Source organism: Panthera leo, chromosome A1 (genome assembly GCF_018350215.1).
Source record: "Panthera leo isolate Ple1 chromosome A1, P.leo_Ple1_pat1.1, whole genome shotgun sequence".
Lineage (NCBI taxonomy): Eukaryota > Metazoa > Chordata > Mammalia > Carnivora > Felidae > Panthera > Panthera leo.
In genome coordinates, this window is record NC_056679.1 from 12,056,512 (window position 1) to 12,076,510 (window position 19,999).

Here is a 19,999-nt window from a genome sequence, read left to right on the forward strand (position 1 = left end):
GGAAAAGGAGACAGCAAAGTAAAGCAAGCTGAATACAAAGTAAGCATAAAATGGAAGGGATAAAATAAAGCACAAAAAGCACCATGAGGTCAAAAAAGGAAAAAGAGAGAAGTCTGAGAAACACTCACAGCAGGAGAAGCCTGAGGAACATGACAATTACATGAAATGTGGTATCCTGGACAGAGAACAGACATTTGATAAAAAAAACTAAGAGAATCTGGTTTGGTTTTTAGCCTAGTGGGAGAGAAAGACATTACTGTACTATTTATGCAAACAACTATGTAATTACAAATAAGAAAAGTGCAAAGGACAAAAGGACTGTGAGACTGTTTCCCCAACTTAGTTTAGGGTATGAGGGAGGACTTCCTGGAGGAAGTGACTGAAGCTGAGACCTAAGTGTAGATAGGAGTTCCCTAGGCACTGGGGACAGGTGTGGTGAACACTACGGCAGAAAAGTTTGGAGGTGGGCAGAGGGAGAGAGGTGGAAAGTGGACCTATTTATCCTAAGCCTATAGCTAGTGTCTACTTTAAGGTGCAGTCACAATTTTTCTATTTATTAAATATGAATCTATTTATTTACTGACTCCTGAAGAACATGCAGGGTTTTTTTGTTTTTTTGTTTTTTTTTTTTTTAACATCCATGCATTACTTACAAAAATAGTTGGTCATGTACTTGACCACACAGAAAACCTTTATCTCAAAAAGGTGATTCAGAAACCTAAAAAACACTGATGATCTCCTAGGAAAACATAAATTATTAAAATTGAAGTAGAAGTACAAACCTTGAATTAGACCAAGCACCATAGAAGAAATGATACAGGTGATTAAAAATGCATTGCTGAAAAAAGTTAACAGGATTTGATGATTTCATAGCTGATCACTAAGCTCAACAGGCAAGCCATTCTGAACCATTTAAGACCCTAGAAGAAGACAATTCTCATTGTCTTTGTGAAAGCAATCCTGTTACTACAACCTAATAAAAATACTGCAAAAAGGTTGATGTCATTCTAATTGGATGCAAAATATTTTAAATGTGATATTAGCTACAATAATCCAGAAATATGTAAACAGACTAAGAAACTATGGCCAGTAGAGTTACTTGCAGGAAAGCAATGTAGGTATCAGGAAATCAAGCAATGTAATTCATTAAATCAACACATTAAAGCCAAAAAATAAATGAACATGCCAAAAGATGCTGCAAAGCCATTTTGAGAAACATTCAGGAGTTCTTTCCTTTTTTTATTTTTAAGTTTTTTTATTTATTTTGAGAGAGACAGAGACAGCAGAGGTGGGGAAGGGGCAGAGAGAGAGGGAGAGAGGAAGAATCCCAAGCAGGCTCCATGCTGCATGCTGTCAGCACAGAGCCTGACATAGGGCTCGGACCCAGGAAGCCGTGAGATCATGACCTGAGCCGAAACCAGGAGCTGGCATTTAACCAAATGAGTCATCCAGGAGCCTTAAGAGTTATTCTTAATAATAACTTTAAGAATATATGTACATGAGGAACCCTTGTAAATATGATATAGACTACAAAACACCAGTAAACATTATCCTAACTAGAAAAACACCCAAATCATTTTAATTGTAATCAGGAACTAGATAAGATTGCTGGCTCTTGTCATTATTATTCAGCATTGTCTTAGAGGTTCTAGCAAAGATAGTAAGAAAAGATAGTAAAATCATTTTAAACACATTTAAAATCATTTAAAAACATTGGAAAGGAAAGGATAAAACTTCCATTTTTTGTTGGTAATATTATATTCTTGGAAAATACAAGAGACGTAAGAAAAAAAGCACTTGAGATGGTAAGATACAGAGATAGAAAAATGACATACAACAATGAATAGCAGAAATCACCTAAATGTGAACATGGGAAAAATTAATTTGTGGTTGCAATAAAATGTAAGGCAATACTGTGTGAAGAAAAGTATAAAATCCTAACAACAAGATTCAACCTAATGGAAAATCGTTCTATGTTCTTAGATATATCCTAAATTCTTAGATTTATAGACTGAATGTAATTAAAATGTTAGATCTCCCCAAATTCACTATACACATGTATATATAATATTTATAATACATTAATTATGATATATACTACAATTCCAGTTAGAATCACAACACTTAAAAATAATATAAAATGTTCTTAAAGCTTATTTGAAAAAAATTAAAAGTCCAATAATAAGATGTATAAAGAAAGCCCTAGTGAGTGCAGATATTAAAACATACCATACAGCCACTATAATCAAATAAATAGGGCATTGGGTTTTGAAATACATATGGTAGAATAATTGAATGGAAAATCTAGATTCCAAAATACACACTATTTTAATCTATCATGAAGTTTACATTTCATTTCAGTGTGAGAAGAAAGGTACACATTCAACTGGCTATTCATCTGGAAGAAAATAGAAATCTATTTTCTATTTTCTCTCAGCATTTAAATAAATAAATCCCAGATAATTGAAGACTTCAGTGTAAAGAACTAGATAAAAAAAATCGAGGAGATAAACGAATTATCTAAATTATAAAAGAACATGTAGGAGCCTCCATATACAGTTTAGGATTTGTGGAGAATGTTCTCACCCAAGACAAGAGACCAACAGCTAGAAAAGATTTAAACAAGGTCAGTGAGGAATTGTAGAGGTCAAAATATATTTGCATCACAGATGACAGATAAAAAGTTAATATCTTTAAAATACCAAGAGTTTCACTAATAGGCAACAGAAAATAAAAATAAATATGAATGGATAATTTAGCCCAAAGTGGGCATAGTGGCCATGAGGTATGGATATTTAAAATCATCTGTAATCGGAGCACCTGGGTAGCTCAGTCAGTAAAGCGTCAGACTCTTGATTTTGGCTCAGGTCATGATCTCATGGTTCATGGGATGGAGCCCCGCATCAGGCTCTGTGCTGTCAGCTTGGAGCCTGCTTGGGATTCTATCTCCTCTCTTTTTGTGCCTTTCCCTCGCTCACGCTCTCTCTCTCTCTCTCTCTCAAAATAAATAAATAAACATTAAGAAAATAAAAGCATCTGTAATCAAAGAAATGCAAATTAAAGTAACAACACAATAACCCTTTACAGCCACGTAATTAACAAAGACAATAGAATGGTAACACTGTTACTCTCTTTGGAGGTAAGGATGCAGAGGAAAAGGTACTGTTGCACTTTGCAAACTGAAATGTGAATTGTTACAGTCCTTTTTATTTTTTTAGTGTTTATTTATTTATTTATCTTGAGAGAGAGGGCACACGCCCATGAGCAGGGGAGGGGCGGGGAGAGAGGAGACAGAAAATCCCAAGCAGGCTCTGGGCTCACAGCAGGACTTTGATCTCATAAATAGTGAGATCTTGGTCTGAGCAGCAACCAAGAGTCAGATGCTTAACTGAGCCACCCAGGCGCCCCCTGTTACAGTCATTTTTAAACTAAAGTTTGGCAATATCTTCTAAAAATAAAAATTCACATGCACTTTGATCTACCAATCTCATTCCTAGGCAGCTATTCTGAAGAAATAAAAATACATACCGTAATAATATAATTTCACAAGAATGGTGTATCATGTTTATGACAGCATTATTCATACAGTTAAAATTCTGAAACAAGATGAATTCCCATAAAGAGAGGAATGGTTGAATCAATCTTTAAAATAAAAATTTTTAAATATCATAAAACATTATGCAGCCATTAAAAAGAATGAATTATAGCAAAATCAGTTGACTCCGTTAGGATTTCTATGAAGTATCATTGAGAAAATCTAACTGCAGAAATGTATTAACACTGCATTTCTGTAAATAATACTAATAAACGATGACAAAAGTATGTCATAATGTTGTTTGTGAATGTGTGCACTTGTTTACAAGGCTAGGTTAACACAGAATACTGAGTGTGGTTTGGGAAGGAAGGAGGGAAGGAGGGGGAGGGGAAGGGGAAGGGAGGGGAGAGGAAGAAAGGAGGGACTGAGGGCTGGGGGAGGGAGGAAGGAAGGAATAAATGAGGGAGGTAGGGAGGGATCTGAACTATTTAAAAAGCCAGCATGATCTCCATTTATGTTCTCTTTGTGGAATAAAAACAAATAAAAGACTGCTGGGTTACCAATAGGCAAGCTTTCAGTCACTTTTTCATAAGACCTGATTTTTCTACCTTATTGTTCCTGTGGCTACTATTCTGTTAGCAATTATGTTGCACTTGGCACACTGGGGAGAGTTCTTTTTCATCTTTCCAGCCTATTAAATAAACAGGCACTCCATGTTTCTTTATCACTCCATTTGTCAGGTGGTGTTTGTGCCACATAAAAAGAACATTGCACAACCGTTTTGCCATGCTTGACAGTTTAACGTACCTGCCAATTGGTGTGCCAGCTCCATATTTTAAATATTTTAATTAAACAAAAATAGAAATCTATACAAGTGAACTTCTGAATAGCTGCATTTCTCTTAAGTCCTCGGGTTATAGCGTATTAAGAAGAGAAGCAGGAACCCATGCCTGTAAAGAGCTTTGCATAATAATTCTTGATTCTGGGAATGCCCATAAAACCAGGAGACTAAATCTTCAAGGCCATCTACTCATTTGGGAAATAAAGAGCAGCCACAGGGCGTGTCACTGCCTTCCTCAGTCTACCTCAAATGCAATCCTGCTCCCCTTCCCTAGATTTTCTACTTCTTGTTGGCTTATTCCTTCTCCTCCTGGGCCATCATCTGCCTGGTTCCCTTGACTTTTGTCTTGTGATCTCTTTGAAGCCTTCCTTCTCTCCAAATCCATGGAGATCACACAGTTAGTTTAAAATCCACTGTTACATTAACTAACCTTTATAGCAAAGGTAGGTTTCAATGACCCTTTACACAGATCTGAACAGAAAGTCAGTACTCACAAAGCTAAGTGGATAGAACAAATCCAGTCCAAAATGTCTTGGGATTTCTTCATAGGGAGAATTCATATTCTTGTCTTCTGCAAATGCTCTCGTATCAAACTCCTATCACACTCCTCCCTAGTGGGAGTTGTCTCTAGTGTAGTAACTGAGTATTTTGAGAGGAACTTTTTTTTTTTTTTTTTTTTTTTTTTTGGTATTAGAAACAGAAAATAATTCATTGCATTACTTTGGTATTCACACTCATGTGGAAGCCTGGAGGTTCCAGATGGAATATTAGAAGACAAATCTTTCATAGCTTGTCCTCCAAAAAAGAAAACAGGCTTTGGGAAATTTCAGGTTTCTCAGAAACTACACTTGACATACTGCTAAGCACTGTTCTGTTCCTGTAGAGACAGACAATTATGGGGAAATAATTTTGGGAAGCATGGCCACACTAAATGATAATGACCAAAGACGCCCTGGTGAATTTTGCCATTTTGCGTGACCTTGTACTTGATCTAAATATCAGAGGTGTTAAAACATCAAGAAGAATGGCTACCACAATTTTAATTTGCCTAACGGTGCCCCGAGCACCAGTTCTTTGAAAACAGCTTGGTTTCCAGGCTGAGGTTACCATGGGGACTCAGTCTTTTGCAGCCCTCAGATGGCCATTCTTGAGGACTCTGCTGAATTTATGGGCTCTTGTTTTTGAGAATGTCTGACCATGCAAATGTTCCTTATGGTTGGAAATAGTAATTCTCTAAAACTGCTTGTGACCTCCTAAGGCATTGCCTGCTGAATCAGAGGTGTTTGCTTAGTTGCTCAGGGAGGCCCAGGGTGCAGAGGAACAGGCATGGCATGCTGTTTTCTGTGACCTGGGGCGTCCCTCTGAGGCTGTTCCCACCCAGCGGTTTCCCGATCTCTCCTCCCAGCATCTGGGTTTGCTGCTCTGCTCTGAGGACTAAACCAGCTTCCAACCCTGCATGCACATTATCTCCCGATGGGGCCCCCTGGCGTGGGAGCAAAATCCTCCTTGGAAGGAAGTGAGATCCGTGAACACAGAGCAGAATTGAGACAGGAGAAAGGGGCGCTCATGGCCTCTGTCCTCTCAGGGACAGGCCACTGACAGGAGAACCAGACTGGGAGCCCACCGCCCAGATTTCTCTCTTTCCCAGGCAGACCTTGATGAGCATTCCCAGTGTTTACCTCCGAGATTTCCTTTCTTGTGGTTCCACTGCTGACAACTGCACATGTGGGCAGAACATTCTTTCTGGTTTCATAGAATCAGCGTCTAGTCACTTTGAACTGGGAGCTGTTTTTGTCTTTTGAAGGTAACCACCTTTTTTGCTTGACCCCCTGGTCGTGCCTCTCAAAGGCTCACCCCCTTTCATGCCTAAGTTTGAGGGGTTCTGAGTACAGATCCTCTCTCCCCGCCAGTGCTGGCCAACGTCTCCGGCTGGGAAGGAATGCATCTGAATTTCTTTTCCCCTGTTCTCCTCCTATTGGCCCCTCGAAGGTGTGTTCATTTAGCACATTTTTCTTCCTCACTCTTAGGGTGGAAGCTGGAAAAGGAAAAGAGCACAAGAAAGCAGAAAGCATAGCCCTAGAGGATTTCAGACGGGGGGTTAGAGAGAGAGTGCCAAAATATGTTCTCTGTCTCACCCTCTTCAAGAACACGAGCGAGTAGAGTTTGGAATTATTCTACCTTGTTTTGGGCATAATCCCTGTGATTATTTAAACTGCAGATTTGAAATAATCAATGATAGCAGAGTGATTATAAAAAGTGAGAACCAAAATTTGAGTTAATTGCATTCTACCATTTCCTCTGATCACTTGGAAATTCTATTTTTGCTTTAAGTTTAAAACAGTGAACAACATTTAACACTGTGAATGACTTTACCCCACCCAAAACATGGACAATAAATAACAAGTGTTGATGAGGATGTGGAGAAATTGGAACCGTCGTGCATTGTTGTCAGACGGGTAAAATGGTGCCACCGCTTTGGACACACTTTGCCATTTCCCTTAAAAGTTAGATAAACAACACACGGATGGTCCAGCAATTCCACTTCTAGGTGTCTATCTAAGAGCAGCGAAAACCTACCCGTACGCTTACTCTGCCATTTATACCACTGTCCATTTGTTAGAAGCAACTCACTAAATACAGCCCACATTCAAGGAGAGGAGAATTAAGCTCTGCTTCTTGAAGGGAAAAGCATCAAATACTTTGTGGACATATTTTATTTATTTTTTATTTTTGTTAATATTTATTTATTTTTGAGAAAGAGAGAGAGCGAGCAGGGTAGGAGCAGAGAGAGGGAGACACAGAATCCAAAGCAGGCTCCAGGCTCTGAGCTGTCAGCCCAGAGCCCAATGTGGCGGCTCACATGAGAGAGGAAGCCCCCTGCTCGTTAAGGGAAGCGGCACAGCAAAGATCGGGTTGCCTGGATTTGAAGCCCAGTCCTGGCTGAGTGATGTCAAGAAGGTCACTTGTCCTGTCTGGGCCTCGACTTGCTCTTTATTAAAATTGGAAATGACAGTATGTGTTTCATTGGATTATTGTGAAGCTCGATATATCAATGCCGCATACCTCTGTACATATGTGTGAACGTATAGGGAGATTCTTCGGCATTCAGCAAGACCTCAGTGCACACAGTTGTTGTGAGCTTCTGTCTCCTTGGCAGGGAGCTGATTCCACGTGTGGTTGGGGCTGGTCTGAGGCAGGAGGATAAAGAGCATATAGCGTCTGGGGACTCGTCCCCTGATGTGTTTACTTCCAGGTCTGAAGTTCTGGTTCACGGTGATGCCCCCCATTAAGCTTCTCAGTTCCACCCGGACAACGCTACGGAGAACCGCCACGCCCACCTGCCACTTGGTTGGATTTTCTTTTTGTTGAGCAGAGTACAAGTACTTTTAGCCTTGGGTCCCTCTCCTAGCCTCGACTCCCTGGTCACTGAGTGATGGCCTTAACCCTGTACGGGCATTACTGCCCCTGGGAGATGCTCTTCCTGATTTGCCCGGCTCACAATGTCACCTGAAACACTCGATTTCCGATCTCTGCGTGACATCTTGGCACCGGAATGTGGGGCTGTGAGGAACGGTTTGTTTTCCACTCCCAAATCCTTGAACAAAAATTACAAAGCATTCAACTGTCTTCTCAAAAACTGCCCTTCTCGTCCTTCTTCAGTTCCACGAAGCGACAGCTGTTGCTGTGCGTAGGATTGTTTAAAATTCTTTCAATTCGTGTGCAGGAATCCCGCTTGGTGCCTGCTTTGCAATAATCTGATCCCTGAACAGTGATCGGCTCATCAGGACTGTAGGGGAGGGGGGCTCTGTGCAAAACGAATTTGGGGATGTGCGGGGGAGAGTAGGATGGACATACAGCCTTCTGAAAAACGAGCAATGCGGCGAGACAACTGTAGGCTTTGTAGAAAGGCTGCGTCTCGGGGCTGATGCTTCCACTGAGTCAGCTGCTGTTTCTCGTGCTTTGTACGTGGACCGTGTTTTGTACTGGACCCACTGCAAACGGACAGGACACCGGGAAGAAATTTGCTCTCCTTTGCCGCTTGCAAGTCGCTTCTGAGTGGAACATTCCGTTTCGTTCAGTTTCCAGAACAGAAGCACTGCCCTGGGGCGAGTGTTCCTCACGCCTGGTGTCCAGGGGGCGGCTGCAGCACATCCCAGCGACGGGTCATCCCCAGTGGCTGCTCCTCCGAGCGCATGGCTCCTTTCAGACGATCGGATAGTTTGCTGTTTCCAAAAGAATTCAAACCATCTCCACGGAAGACAGCACAGTCTATCTGCCAGTTATGTCTGCTTTCCTTTTTCTTTTCCCCTCACGATGAGGACTAACAGAGAACCTAAAGGATTCTGAGGAAAACCAGTGACTGCTCCCCAATCCAGCCATCTTATTTGTGTGTGTGTGTGTGTGTGTGTGTGCGTGTGTGTGTGCCGTGCCCCCAGTTTGGCACTTTCTAACCTGATGTCTTCAACTCTTGTCCCCTTGAAGCATGTCCTGGCAACAGGGCGTTGCCCCACCAACCCCGGGACAGGCTCTCTCCCTTGGCTGCCGCCTCAAGCGTGTGATGTGGGCATTCTCTTGGGTCCTCCTTGGGCACACGGTTCCTGACAAAGCTGTGCATTACGGACTTTAGACGACGTGGACGTCAGGCACCGTCTTTGGGAGTTCTCAGAAAATGCCTCAGGGGCTTAGAAACCAAAGGCGAGGGGGATTTTCAGAGAAGAAAGATCAGATTTAGACAGCTTTGAAGCGGTGGAAGGGGGGAGGGACAAGGTGAGGGAAGGGCCAGGTAGGAGGAGGCTGCCAGGAAGACCCCTTCTGAATCAAGGCAGAGCTCCCCCATCCCTCAGGGTCCAAAAAGGTGCAGCGTCCCAGCTTCCCGGGAGAGTAAGGCCCGCGCAGAGAAGCAATCCTCCTGCCCACCCCAGTTATCCTGGAACAAGATCAGATCCACTGTCGGGTTTAGGCTTTATTTTACACGGTAGTGTAATTTCAGCCTCTTCCTAACTCCAAAAATAGCTGGCACCGACCTGCCGATGCCTGAAATCCCTGTGCCCCCTGATTCCCAATAAAGAGATAAAAGGCTTAATTATGCAAATCTCAGGCGGAGGAGCTCGGGCTGAAACTCATTCATATTAAAATGTCATCAATCAGCTTTGCAGCGGTGGGATGACTGACACCAGGCGTGGCGGAGGCTGTCTGCAAGAGGCGGCCCTGGAGCCTGGATGTGAGGCAGGCACCGGGAAGGGAGGGCGAGGACGCCCCGTTCCAGGGCTGGCTGTGGCTGCCGGCTGGCTCTTCTGCTATGCCCGCCAGAATCAACGTGGTGGTGTTTCCTCTGAGATAATCCGGATTTAGGGCAGTGAATCAATGAAGTTCTGTGTGATCATTGGCGTCCAGAGGGTTGAGTTGCACCCTCGGATGCGTCGCCGAAACTGGAGTTGGGACTCATTCTTTTGGCCAAGCAGTGCCAGCTGTTGATCACATTATGAAGGCTCGGGGTGGGGGAGGCTGGTGAAGAGAGGTGGGCTTGGGACCAGGCAGGCCCTTCCCTGCAGGCGAAGACGTTCGCCTGTCTCAGAGTGGACAGGCTCAGCTGGCAGGGGTGAGGCGGGGCAGGCCGGAGCGCTGGGGGCCTCTGAGGTCAGGTTGGGGTCAGCGGGCCGGAAGACACACCACTTTCAGGCGCAGCTTTAAGTTATGCCTTATTCTGAACTTCTCCCCGGGATATTGGTGGAGACTGACTGTAAGGGACAGCCTGGTCTCAGACAGTTGTGCTGTGGGGCTTTAGGGAAGAACTGGGGGCAGCTCCATACGGAGGTCCCAAAAGGAGAACCGGGTCTTCCCCACCGAGACCCCCCAAAAGGCCAGTGTGACAGGAGCAGAAAGGAGATGTGCGGAGCCCGGCAGTGAGCTGAGGAGGTCATGGTCAGCAGGGGTGGCTGCTGTGTGGGGTGCGATGAGGGCACCAAAGCCGATGAACGGAAGCCTGCCCCTGACCACACCGGAGACCTGGTCTCCAGAACTCCCTGGAGTACCTGGGGACCTTTGAGACGTGCTACTATCCGGGAACCAGAAAGCAGGGGCCTCAGGATCATTCAGGCGTAAGAAGAAGATGTTACAGTGCGGGACATGTGGGTTTCTAACATCTGTGCCTCCCTGCTCTCCTTACTTCCTGACCGGCTTGGGAGATGCAGCCATTCTGTCTGAGCAAGTGTTGTTCTCAGGGGATTCATTTGTCTGGTGTTGCTTTTTATTTATTTTAAGAGAGAAAGCGAGCGAGAGCGAGCGCCAGGGAGAGGCAGAGGGAGAGGGAGAATCCCAAGCAGGCTCCACGCTGTCAGTGTGGAGCCCCATCCGGGGTTCGAACCCCTGAACCGTGGTCTCCTGACCTGAGCTGAAATCAAGAGTGGGACCCTTACCTGGCTGAGCCTCCCAAGTGCCCCTGTACTTCTTTTACTTCTCAAGGAATAGGTCTCTGCAAGTTGATTAATGAACCGATCATTCCTACCACTGTAATTTTAGAAACTCTAGTGGAGCCGGAGAGAAAAATAGGGTGTCTGTTTGAGTAGTTCTCTACCCCAGCCCTCGGTAAGGTTTTTCTGGACTACCTGATCTATCTCCTGCCTTTTTTTTTTTTCCCCTCTATAGAGCTTACGTGGCCAATTATTTATCTTGTTTCTTGGCTATTTTTCCCACTAGACCAAAAGCTTCATGAGAACAGGGATTTTTTGCCTCTTTTGTTCACGGTTTTATTGACTAAGAGTCTAGAACAGTGTCTTGCACTGTGCTGTATACATATTTACTGATTGAATTAACTAATCAAACTTTTATTTGCTGTGAGCAAATATTTGTTATTTGACAGTATTTGTTAATTTCAGAAATAGCCACGTTTAACTTCTTGGGACACCAGCGAATTCTCCGTTCTTTGTTGGAGAGGTGAAGTAGTCAAAGCACAGAATGGAAGTTATTTCATTAGCTTTGGAAAACTTTACACAACGTCCCTATGTGATGACTTCCTTGTCTATGGCTTCTGTCCTCCTAATGCCCACTTTATTTTAACAATATTTATGGGATAATATAGCAGGAAGTCTAAGATCTAGAGTTTCAACCATGCCCTCAAGAGCTTACAATCTAGTAGAAGAGTTGGCTTTATTGCTAAATAATGACATGCAATGTGATTCGTGCAACAAGAGAAATATGGAAAGAAACAGGTGGATTCAAGAGGGATGGTCAGGAAAGTCCATGCCCAAATAGGGCTTTGAGGAATAAATAAGTTATCACATGACCAACAAGAGGGAGAGAAGGTCAATGCAACATCACAGAGATGTGAAACAGTGGTTTGGTATCACTGGGCCAGTAAGGATATGGTCAGAAGAGGCAGGAATGACAAAACTGAGGTGACCTAAGGGACATAGCTTCAGCTTGGGCACCGGTCACTCTCTTGGGTTTCAGTCCTGTGTGTTGAACTGGCTGGTGGGCACCTCCACCTGGATGGCTCCCAGCCATTGCAAGCACTACACGATCAGAGCCCAACTGACCACCTTTTCCAACATGGTTCTCTCCCTGCCCCGCTCCCCTCTGAAGCGTGCTCTTCCTCTTCCTTTTCCCTGTATCAATTAAAGGACAAACCACAAACTAGAAACTCAGAGTAATCTGTAGCTACTTCCATTTCTCCATCCTTCTGCAACCAACTGATACATAAATCTTATGAATTCTAGCTCAGAAATATCCTTAAAAATCTCTCTACTTCTGTCCCCACAAATATTGTCCACCTGGACTGGTTTCCACAGCCTTCTGCTGGATTTTCCACCGTCACACTGCTCTTCGTCACTCCAGGCTGCCCTCATCTCAGCCGCTAGTCATTCTCATGGCTGTTACCTTCTGGAAGCTTCTCCTCAGCACCCATTAGGTCCTGGGCTAATCAGAAAAGGACAGATTCCAGTCTGGCCTATGGGAGGGGTCTTAGGTACATGTCTTGGCCATGCTGGAGTTGAGGGAGGATGCAAAGTGACAGGTCAAGCTCCCTTCACACAGATTAGAGAGGCCTTCTCTCAGTTAGCAAGTGGTCTGGGGTTAGACCTCGCTCATCACCAGAACCAGCCTACCCCCTGCGGCAAGCAATGGGCATTACAACCAGAGAGGGAGAAGTCAGGCCACCAGCCCGGCCTTTCCTGCTGATTTGTTGGAGTTTGGCCTTGGAGATCTCACCAGTAAGTTCACCATACCAGCTCTTGGCATCTTTAGCTCATATGGCACCCAGACGGATCTGGAGCTCCCTGGGTCTTGGCATTTTGGTTTGAAAGTGTCTTTTCTGAGGGTGTCGAATGAACACTACATTTACATAAATACTTCTGCAAGTAACAAGGAACAGGGGAAAGCAACATGTTCTAGAATGAAAGGAAAAGCAAGTTATCATGGATTGGTATCAGCTCAGGAAGGCCAGTGGTAGCAATCACTTTATTTCTAAGGAGAAACCAAAAGGAAGAGGGAAAGGCAAAGATGGGGGTGTCTTCATATCCCTGCTCCTGCATATAAGAACATGCCAATTCTCTTTTAGCCCGTTTTAAGTCTCTGCCATCAGAACAAATGTGAATCCACCTCTCTGCTTTTTGGCTCAATACAGAAAGCCCAACGTCCCTGCTGCAGCTGAACAATTCCTGGCTCGTGACCATCCAGCTTTATCTCCTGCACCACTCACTCCTATCCTCTGTACCGTCTGACCTCGGCCTGAGCCACACCCCACTTCTACCTGATGCCCAAGCCCGTCCTTTCCCTTCACATCCTAGGTTTTCCATGTGCCAGTCCCTTTGTCACTCTTCTGAAGTCACTGGGTGTCACCACCACCTCTGGGCTTCATAGACTTTGCAGTAACTTACTACTGGGTATTGTATATATATTCATCCTCATTACTTACAGAATCTGCATTTGCAAATTCACCCACTTTTCAAAACTTACTTGTAATCCCCGAATCAATACTCACTGCTCTTTCCTGGTCATTCTTGGCACAGAACTGGAGTCACCATTGTTCATGCACACTCCCAGCTGAGAGCAAGCAAATGTGACCTCTGCCTTCCTGATTTAGCTCTCACGCCGTAAAGAAGTATCCTTTTCACGGTGTATTCAGTACCACGTTTTCCCCCTTTTTGAGCTTTTTGTTAGTGATTTTGCTGTTTAAAACGGCCCCCAGGTATAGTGCTGAAGGGCTGTCTAGTGTTCCTGAAATCAAGAAAGCCGGAATGTGCCTTACAGAGAAAATATGTGTGTCAGATAAGATTTGTTTAGCCAAGAATTTTAGTGCTGTTGGCTGTGAGTTCCATGTTAATGAATTGACCGTATGGTACATCTAGAAAAAGAAAGAGGAAATGCACCGATCTGTAAGTGAAGCGACTCTGGAAAGTAACACTGATAATGCATGATGAAGTTATGGAAAAGATGGAAAGCGTCTAAATTTGTGGATTCCTGAGATGATGGCCCATTAAAAAAAAAAAAAAAGGTAATAAAGCATTGTTGTGAGGCTGAAAGCCTAAGAAGTCTACAATCACATTACTCGGGGTCAGGAAAATATTAAGCCTTTCTTGACTGTTGTTTTCCTATAAAGAAATACCGTAGCTCAATCATTATTAGTAAGAAATAGATATTGAGTAAGGCATGTTTAAACAGAAATTCACATAGAACAAGGTTTATATATTTATTGGTTGACACAAATGTTGTGAGCAGAGGCTCCTGGGAACCTGCCCCTATATTTCTGTCAGGGGCGGTGGTCTGGTACTCGCTAATTCAGTTCACGGTGACTTTAACGAACAGAACTGCTACAAGTAACAAGAAAGGACCTGCTGCTCATCACTGTTTCTGTTCCGCACCGTCTTCTCTGCAGCCACACCTCTGCCTGCCCGGTGTCCCAGCCCCCTCCAATGTCGTGTGGATGTGGACCGCACATGTGAACAAACGTCCTCTGCGGGAAATTTTGCTGCAGAGGAACAGCACTGCTTGGGATTTTGAGCCTCATCTGGGCACAGGAGCATGTGGGTTAGGAGACATCTGGGTGGCCTGTTGGGTGGGGTTGCTAGAATGGAAGTAAACACTCACTCTCCAGAGGATGTAGTCGGCCGGGGGCGAAGGCATGTGCAACATCGCATGCTGTCCGTTGTTCAAACCTGCTGGCTTTGCAGTGATACAGAGCTGTGACTGCAAGTGTTTATTTCCTAACTCCTTGTTCGGTCAGCACACGCTGATTTTGCTTTTGTGTCAGCATGTGCCACTGCCCTTAGCTGGGGTCTATTTCATCCCTGTACATCACCTTCCTGAGAAGAAGACATACAACCGGTTTTTGTGCGGCCAAATATCAAGAGCCAGCAGAACAACGTCATCCCTGAGAATTTCAAGACGTATGCTTGCCATCAGGTTTGAATTCATATGGTCTGGGGGCTCAGGATGTTTGTAGCCGGTGGCCGCCAGAATGACCACCGTGTTCTCTTCTTTCCCATAGGGGGCAAGTGAAATTCCTCCTTTGGCTAGGACAGGAAACCTTTCACGAAAGGGGGGAAGGCATGAGAGAGACGAGCAGAGGGCAGGGTTTGGATAATTTTTATGCGGGCATATGGTCTCTTGGGCTGCTGTGCCTTTTGCAGCCTGTAGCCGAGACTACCAGGGAGCTTCTGCTTAACTTAATGAGGAGCTACTTTAGTTATTTGTTAGAAGTAAAGCAGAGAACAAACAGAGTGAAGGCCAGAGGCTCCGGGTCAGATGTGGCTACTCTTCGTGGCCCAGTGGTGCAGCCAGAAGTCCCTTCATCATATCTCAATTTCTCGTCTACCCTGTGAAAATGAAATGTAGCTGTAGTTTCCTGAATCTTCAATAAAAATACCGTAGATGTGTTTTTAGAACTTCCAGACTTCATAACAATGAAACGTAAAAAAAATAAGCCCTTCCCATCACCTTAATGCCTTAGATGCAAATTAAGGCGCCCAGACTGTTAGTGTTTGTTGGTAACAACATCCTTGTATTTGGGAGAGGTACTGAAGACAGGTTTTCCGCTTACAGGATGAAGCATGAAAATCAACATATATTTTTATAGAAAATAGGAAATATTTAATGTATATAAATTTATTTGCCTTGGCAATTATTTACAATTGATGATTGATACCAACAATTGAGGTAAAAATATACATGAGGTATAAATATAATATTTAAATGCAATATCATATTTTATTTCCATTGGCAAGATAACAATGAATAAAATACTGTGGTATTTGACAAAGAAGCTCGATGCATCTTTTCCCTCATTTTTCCTGTTTTATTTTTTTAGACGCACTAGGTTATGCAACAGTGACATGATTAGTACGCGCGCAAAAATGGGAAAGTCAGGTAATTTGAAGAGAAGGGGGGGTCATGAATACAACCGTATTGGTTTTAGTACCCTCTTGTTTCCCAGAGTGTGGTCTTTGGGCCAGCAGCATAGGCATCCCCGAGACTTGTTCGAAATGTAGAATCTTACTCCAGACTGCCTGAATTAGAGTCTGCAGTTGATCAAGATCTCCGGGTGATTCGTGTTCACGCTAAACTTGGTGATACAGTACGATTCATCCGTGTGTGTCTAGCGTATTTTCCAAACCCCTAGGATTCCATCTCTGGACCAGTGTTAAACTAGATTAAACTTCATTAATCTTGTCTATGCATATTAAGGTAATCCAACATATATGGTTGAATTTAAGATGCATGGCAGAAGTGAATTTGTTTTCCTCACGGAGCATTGCCCAACTTGAAAATTATGGGTTTGCTGGCCACTTCTTTGTAGGCAAGGAAATGAAAAATTCCCAGGTCATAATTCAAATAGTATGATTTTCCTTGCACCATAGAGAATTCATATATAATATTTTTATTTCTCTCAATAAAAGAATTGCACATTGCTGATAGGAAAAACATTACATAATAACATAAATGCATAACAATACAAAAGAAAGGGAAAACACTCATTTAAGGTTTTTTTTTTCCTCCCATACCAGTTGCTAAGTTATGATGCCAATCTTCATGGATTACCAAAGAAAATCTCTTCCTGAAGCCAAGCATAATAACTTATCTTTCTCTCTACCGTTGTCAAATTACAATTAACAAAAAAACTCCACAACTTAAATCCATTAGCAATGGGTTAAGGAGAGTCAATCTGCTTAGTCTATACAATAATAAATAAGTTTGGGTCAAACGTGTAGGTAGCTTGACAGGCTAATGAAGAAATATGAAATTAAGAAACCTGTTTATATTTCTAAGAGTTCTATTTTCGCAGAGTACAGTTTTGGTCTTATCGTTAGTTTAAAACCCTGTCTTTTAAATTGCAAAAGTTTAATGAATTATATCTTAAGAACATCCTCCATGGCAAAATAAGAATTCCCTGAAGCTGTAATGGTCCAGGACTCTCAACTGACCATCGCCTCCCCCTGTCTGGTGTCCAGAGTTAAATTCAGTGCAATGTATCGGTAAGAAAATGCCGATTAACTGTGACCAAATAGGCCACTGGTCATACAGAATGACATTTAGGAACATGATAAAATGTATCTATGAAAACTCGATAAAACACAGAGGCTCCCTTGGGCTTTGACTATGCAAAGGCTATTATATTTGGCTCTAACCAGCAGGGCAATGAAGTTCTTGCAGTCACTTGCCCTGACTCCAGTGGCCCGTGGGCATCTGACATTTCACCAAACTGCATCCGGCTGGGTCCACTGGCTACTGGCAACCTAGCCTTATACTTGGTCATGACTTCTACTCCACTTCTGTGCTTTTAAGAGGAGTAAGTATTCTTTTCCCAGCATTCTCCAGCACTCCAAGCTCAGTTTTTGAAGGACGCAAGCAAACTGACAACACATAACAACTTTCAATGTTGTTTTCCTTTGGTTAGCTAATCTTTGGTTAGACATCGGGGCCGACCGACAGACTACACATTTTCATACCTGGGTGTTAGCAGCAGGACAGTGGGGGGCTGGGCCCAGAGCAACTCGGAAAGAACCACATGAGTGAGGAAGGGACTCACTGAGTCAGATGCATTCCTTTTCAAAAGACGCAATTATATATAAAATTGATACTGTGCATATATACAGTGAAGATAGAGATATACACACATATGTACATATGCTATACATACATTTATTTACAGTTAAAAGTACGCTTCTTAGAAGCCTTTAAATAGCAAATTAGGCAATGCACAAGAAATAATCTATTTAATTTTAAGTAACATAGATAAATGTTCTGATTTTTAAAAATATTATATTAGTAGGGATGTAGCCGTCTCCAGGAAGGCTAGGAAAGTTCTCAGCAATTCTTGCCTCTTCAACATTCCGACTTCTCAGTGTTTCCATTTTTAAGCATTAACCACGTCTCTCTCTCGCTCTCTCTCTCTCTCTCTCTCGCTTTCTCACGAGCAGCCTCTCCCACAAGTGTTTCCGTTCACTTCCTCTTCCCTGAGTTTGATGTCACACTGGGGAAAACTCAGATTTTAGTTTCTGGACCCTCAGCAATGAGGGGCTGAAAAGAGTTTCTAATCCTGGCAACTTCTGCTGCACACAGATGTCCGAAGCCTTTACTGTACCACTCTGGGGAGTGACCTCTGTGGGGACAAAAATGAGAAAGGAAGTGGGAAAGTCTTTTTCCAAACCTCAGCATTTTATCACGGCAGACTGGGCTGTGCTGTGGCCCGCACCTCGGGGCGCATGCCTACAACTCGGGGCTGACGCCTCGAGGGTCTGAGAACCTCACTCTGTCATCAGGTGCCTGGAAAATGCCTTTTTGGCCAAGTATTCAGTCTGTCTCTTCAGGGTTCACTGGGTGCTTCGCAGCAATACCATGTCCCCAGAGAAGATTCAGACTGAATTCTGGAATTCACTGAGAACACTCAGTGTCCACGGACCCAGACCAAGAACCTGTTCGGCATCGTGAGTGCCTTGACGGGGTCGGAAGGAAGTAAGTTCGTTTCTTCTCAACGCACGGCAACAGGAGGGGGCGGCAAGAGGAGAGCAGGCGCGACAGAAACACACGAGAAGGGGACTCGCGATCGCTGTGCTGCCACCAGGCGTGTGTTCGCCCTGCCTGAGAAGCACACAGAGTGGGAACGGCACTGAACGTAAAGAAAAGCAAAGGGCTGCAGGAGAACGTCAGAAGCTTGGGAAGGAGGGGGAAAAGGAAAACAGAGAGGGGGAGCGATCACCTATGAAAGCACGCGAACGGCAGTGAAAACACCAAGTAGGGTGGAACGGGGGATCGGGACGACGAACGGCGCCCTGGCGACTCTGGCCCTTGAATGAGCCTGGCGTCCCGGGAGGGCACACTTACTTCAGGTCTATCCTGCAGATGTGGGTCAGTCTCGATTTGCCGGAGCCACAAGGTTCTATCAAGTACTGAGAATCCATCACCACGGCCCGCACGCCGCCCATGAGCTGGGCTTCCTCGTGCTCCACGGAGAGGGACACCAGGGTACACGTTCCTTTGGGCAGGTCCGTCTTCCAGGTCCTGCGGCAGAGCACCCAGCACCGCAGGATTAGGGCCGAGAGAGAAAGAAACACCTGGGCGCGGCACTGAGGTTCACGCCTCTGTTTTCCCGCTCAAATCCCAATCCTGGTTACTTCAACGGACGGTTTCCAGAAGGGTGTGTAAAATCTTTACAGTACAGTTCAAAGCAAGGGTCTCAGCCCTCCGACCCAGAGGCCAGAAATGGTTTTGCAGCTTTCCTTTTATTTTTATTTTACTTTATTGATTAAAAAAATTATTTAAACCTTTTGTTTTAATGTCTGTTTACTTATTTTAAGAGACAGAGACACAGAGAGCAAACAGGGGCAGGGCAGAGAGAGAAGACAGAGAATCCCGAGCAGGCTCCGTGCTGTCAGCGCGGAGCCCGACAAAGGGCTCAAACCCATGAACTGTGAGATCATGACCTGAGCTGAAATCAAGGGTCGGATGCTCACGTGACTGAGCCACCCAGGAGCCCTAGTCTTGCAGCTTTCCAATCTGCCTCTGGAACCCCAAATCAAGGCTGTAGAGGTTCCTGGCCATTATTGAACGGTTGGTCTTACGGTTTTAGAATTAGGACTTGCCCATTCAATTCATTCAATAAACATCTCCTGGACACGTGAGAAGCCACTAAGAACACAAAGATACACAGCCAAGGAGGACAAACAGACATACAGAGCGACATCTAAAACACCAAAGTGAGTGCAGTGATGAGGCTATGCACGGAGTGATCTGTAATCACGTGGAAAGGAAGGTGAGGCTGACAGGGGAAGGCTTTCCGGAAGTGATGCTCAACTCAGCCTTACAGGAAAAATGAGCTGGTGTGCTTGGCCTGAAGCGAATTAGACACATGTGGACTGCTAATTCTTTTCAAATACCTGAGTGGCTCCTAAGCAGAACAAGAAAAAAAAAAAAAAAAACACAGTCGATTTGACTCCAGCAGGCAGAGATGCGACGGCATGTGTCCGCTCAGTATAGAGAAGACCTGTCTCACAAAGTACACTCTCCAAAAATGAAACAGGCTGTCTGAGGAGTAGGAAGTTCCCTGTTACGGGAGCCATTCAAACCGAGAGGGGGCTACCCCTTGGAAAAATGTTGCAGACGGAAATCAGGAACTGTGAGAGAATCTGTGT

At 44.2% G+C, this 19,999-nt stretch overlaps 1 protein-coding gene across 4 annotated transcripts in view; it reads right to left on the bottom strand.

The window, feature by feature from the left end:
* Positions 1 to 15,464: 15,464 nt before the first annotated feature.
* STARD13 (StAR related lipid transfer domain containing 13) overlaps positions 15,465 to 19,999 on the bottom strand; it is a 235,944-nt gene continuing 231,409 nt past the window's right edge. For all 4 annotated transcript variants that reach the window (XM_042950897.1, XM_042950627.1, XM_042950724.1 and 1 more), the window contains 2 exons: positions 18,693 to 18,869; positions 15,465 to 17,970 (listed from right to left, as the gene is read on the bottom strand). In XM_042950897.1, the coding sequence (XP_042806831.1) occupies positions 17,853 to 17,970; positions 18,693 to 18,869 (295 nt within the window). In that variant the 3' untranslated portion in view covers positions 15,465 to 17,852. The remainder of the gene's footprint in view (positions 17,971 to 18,692; positions 18,870 to 19,999) is intronic.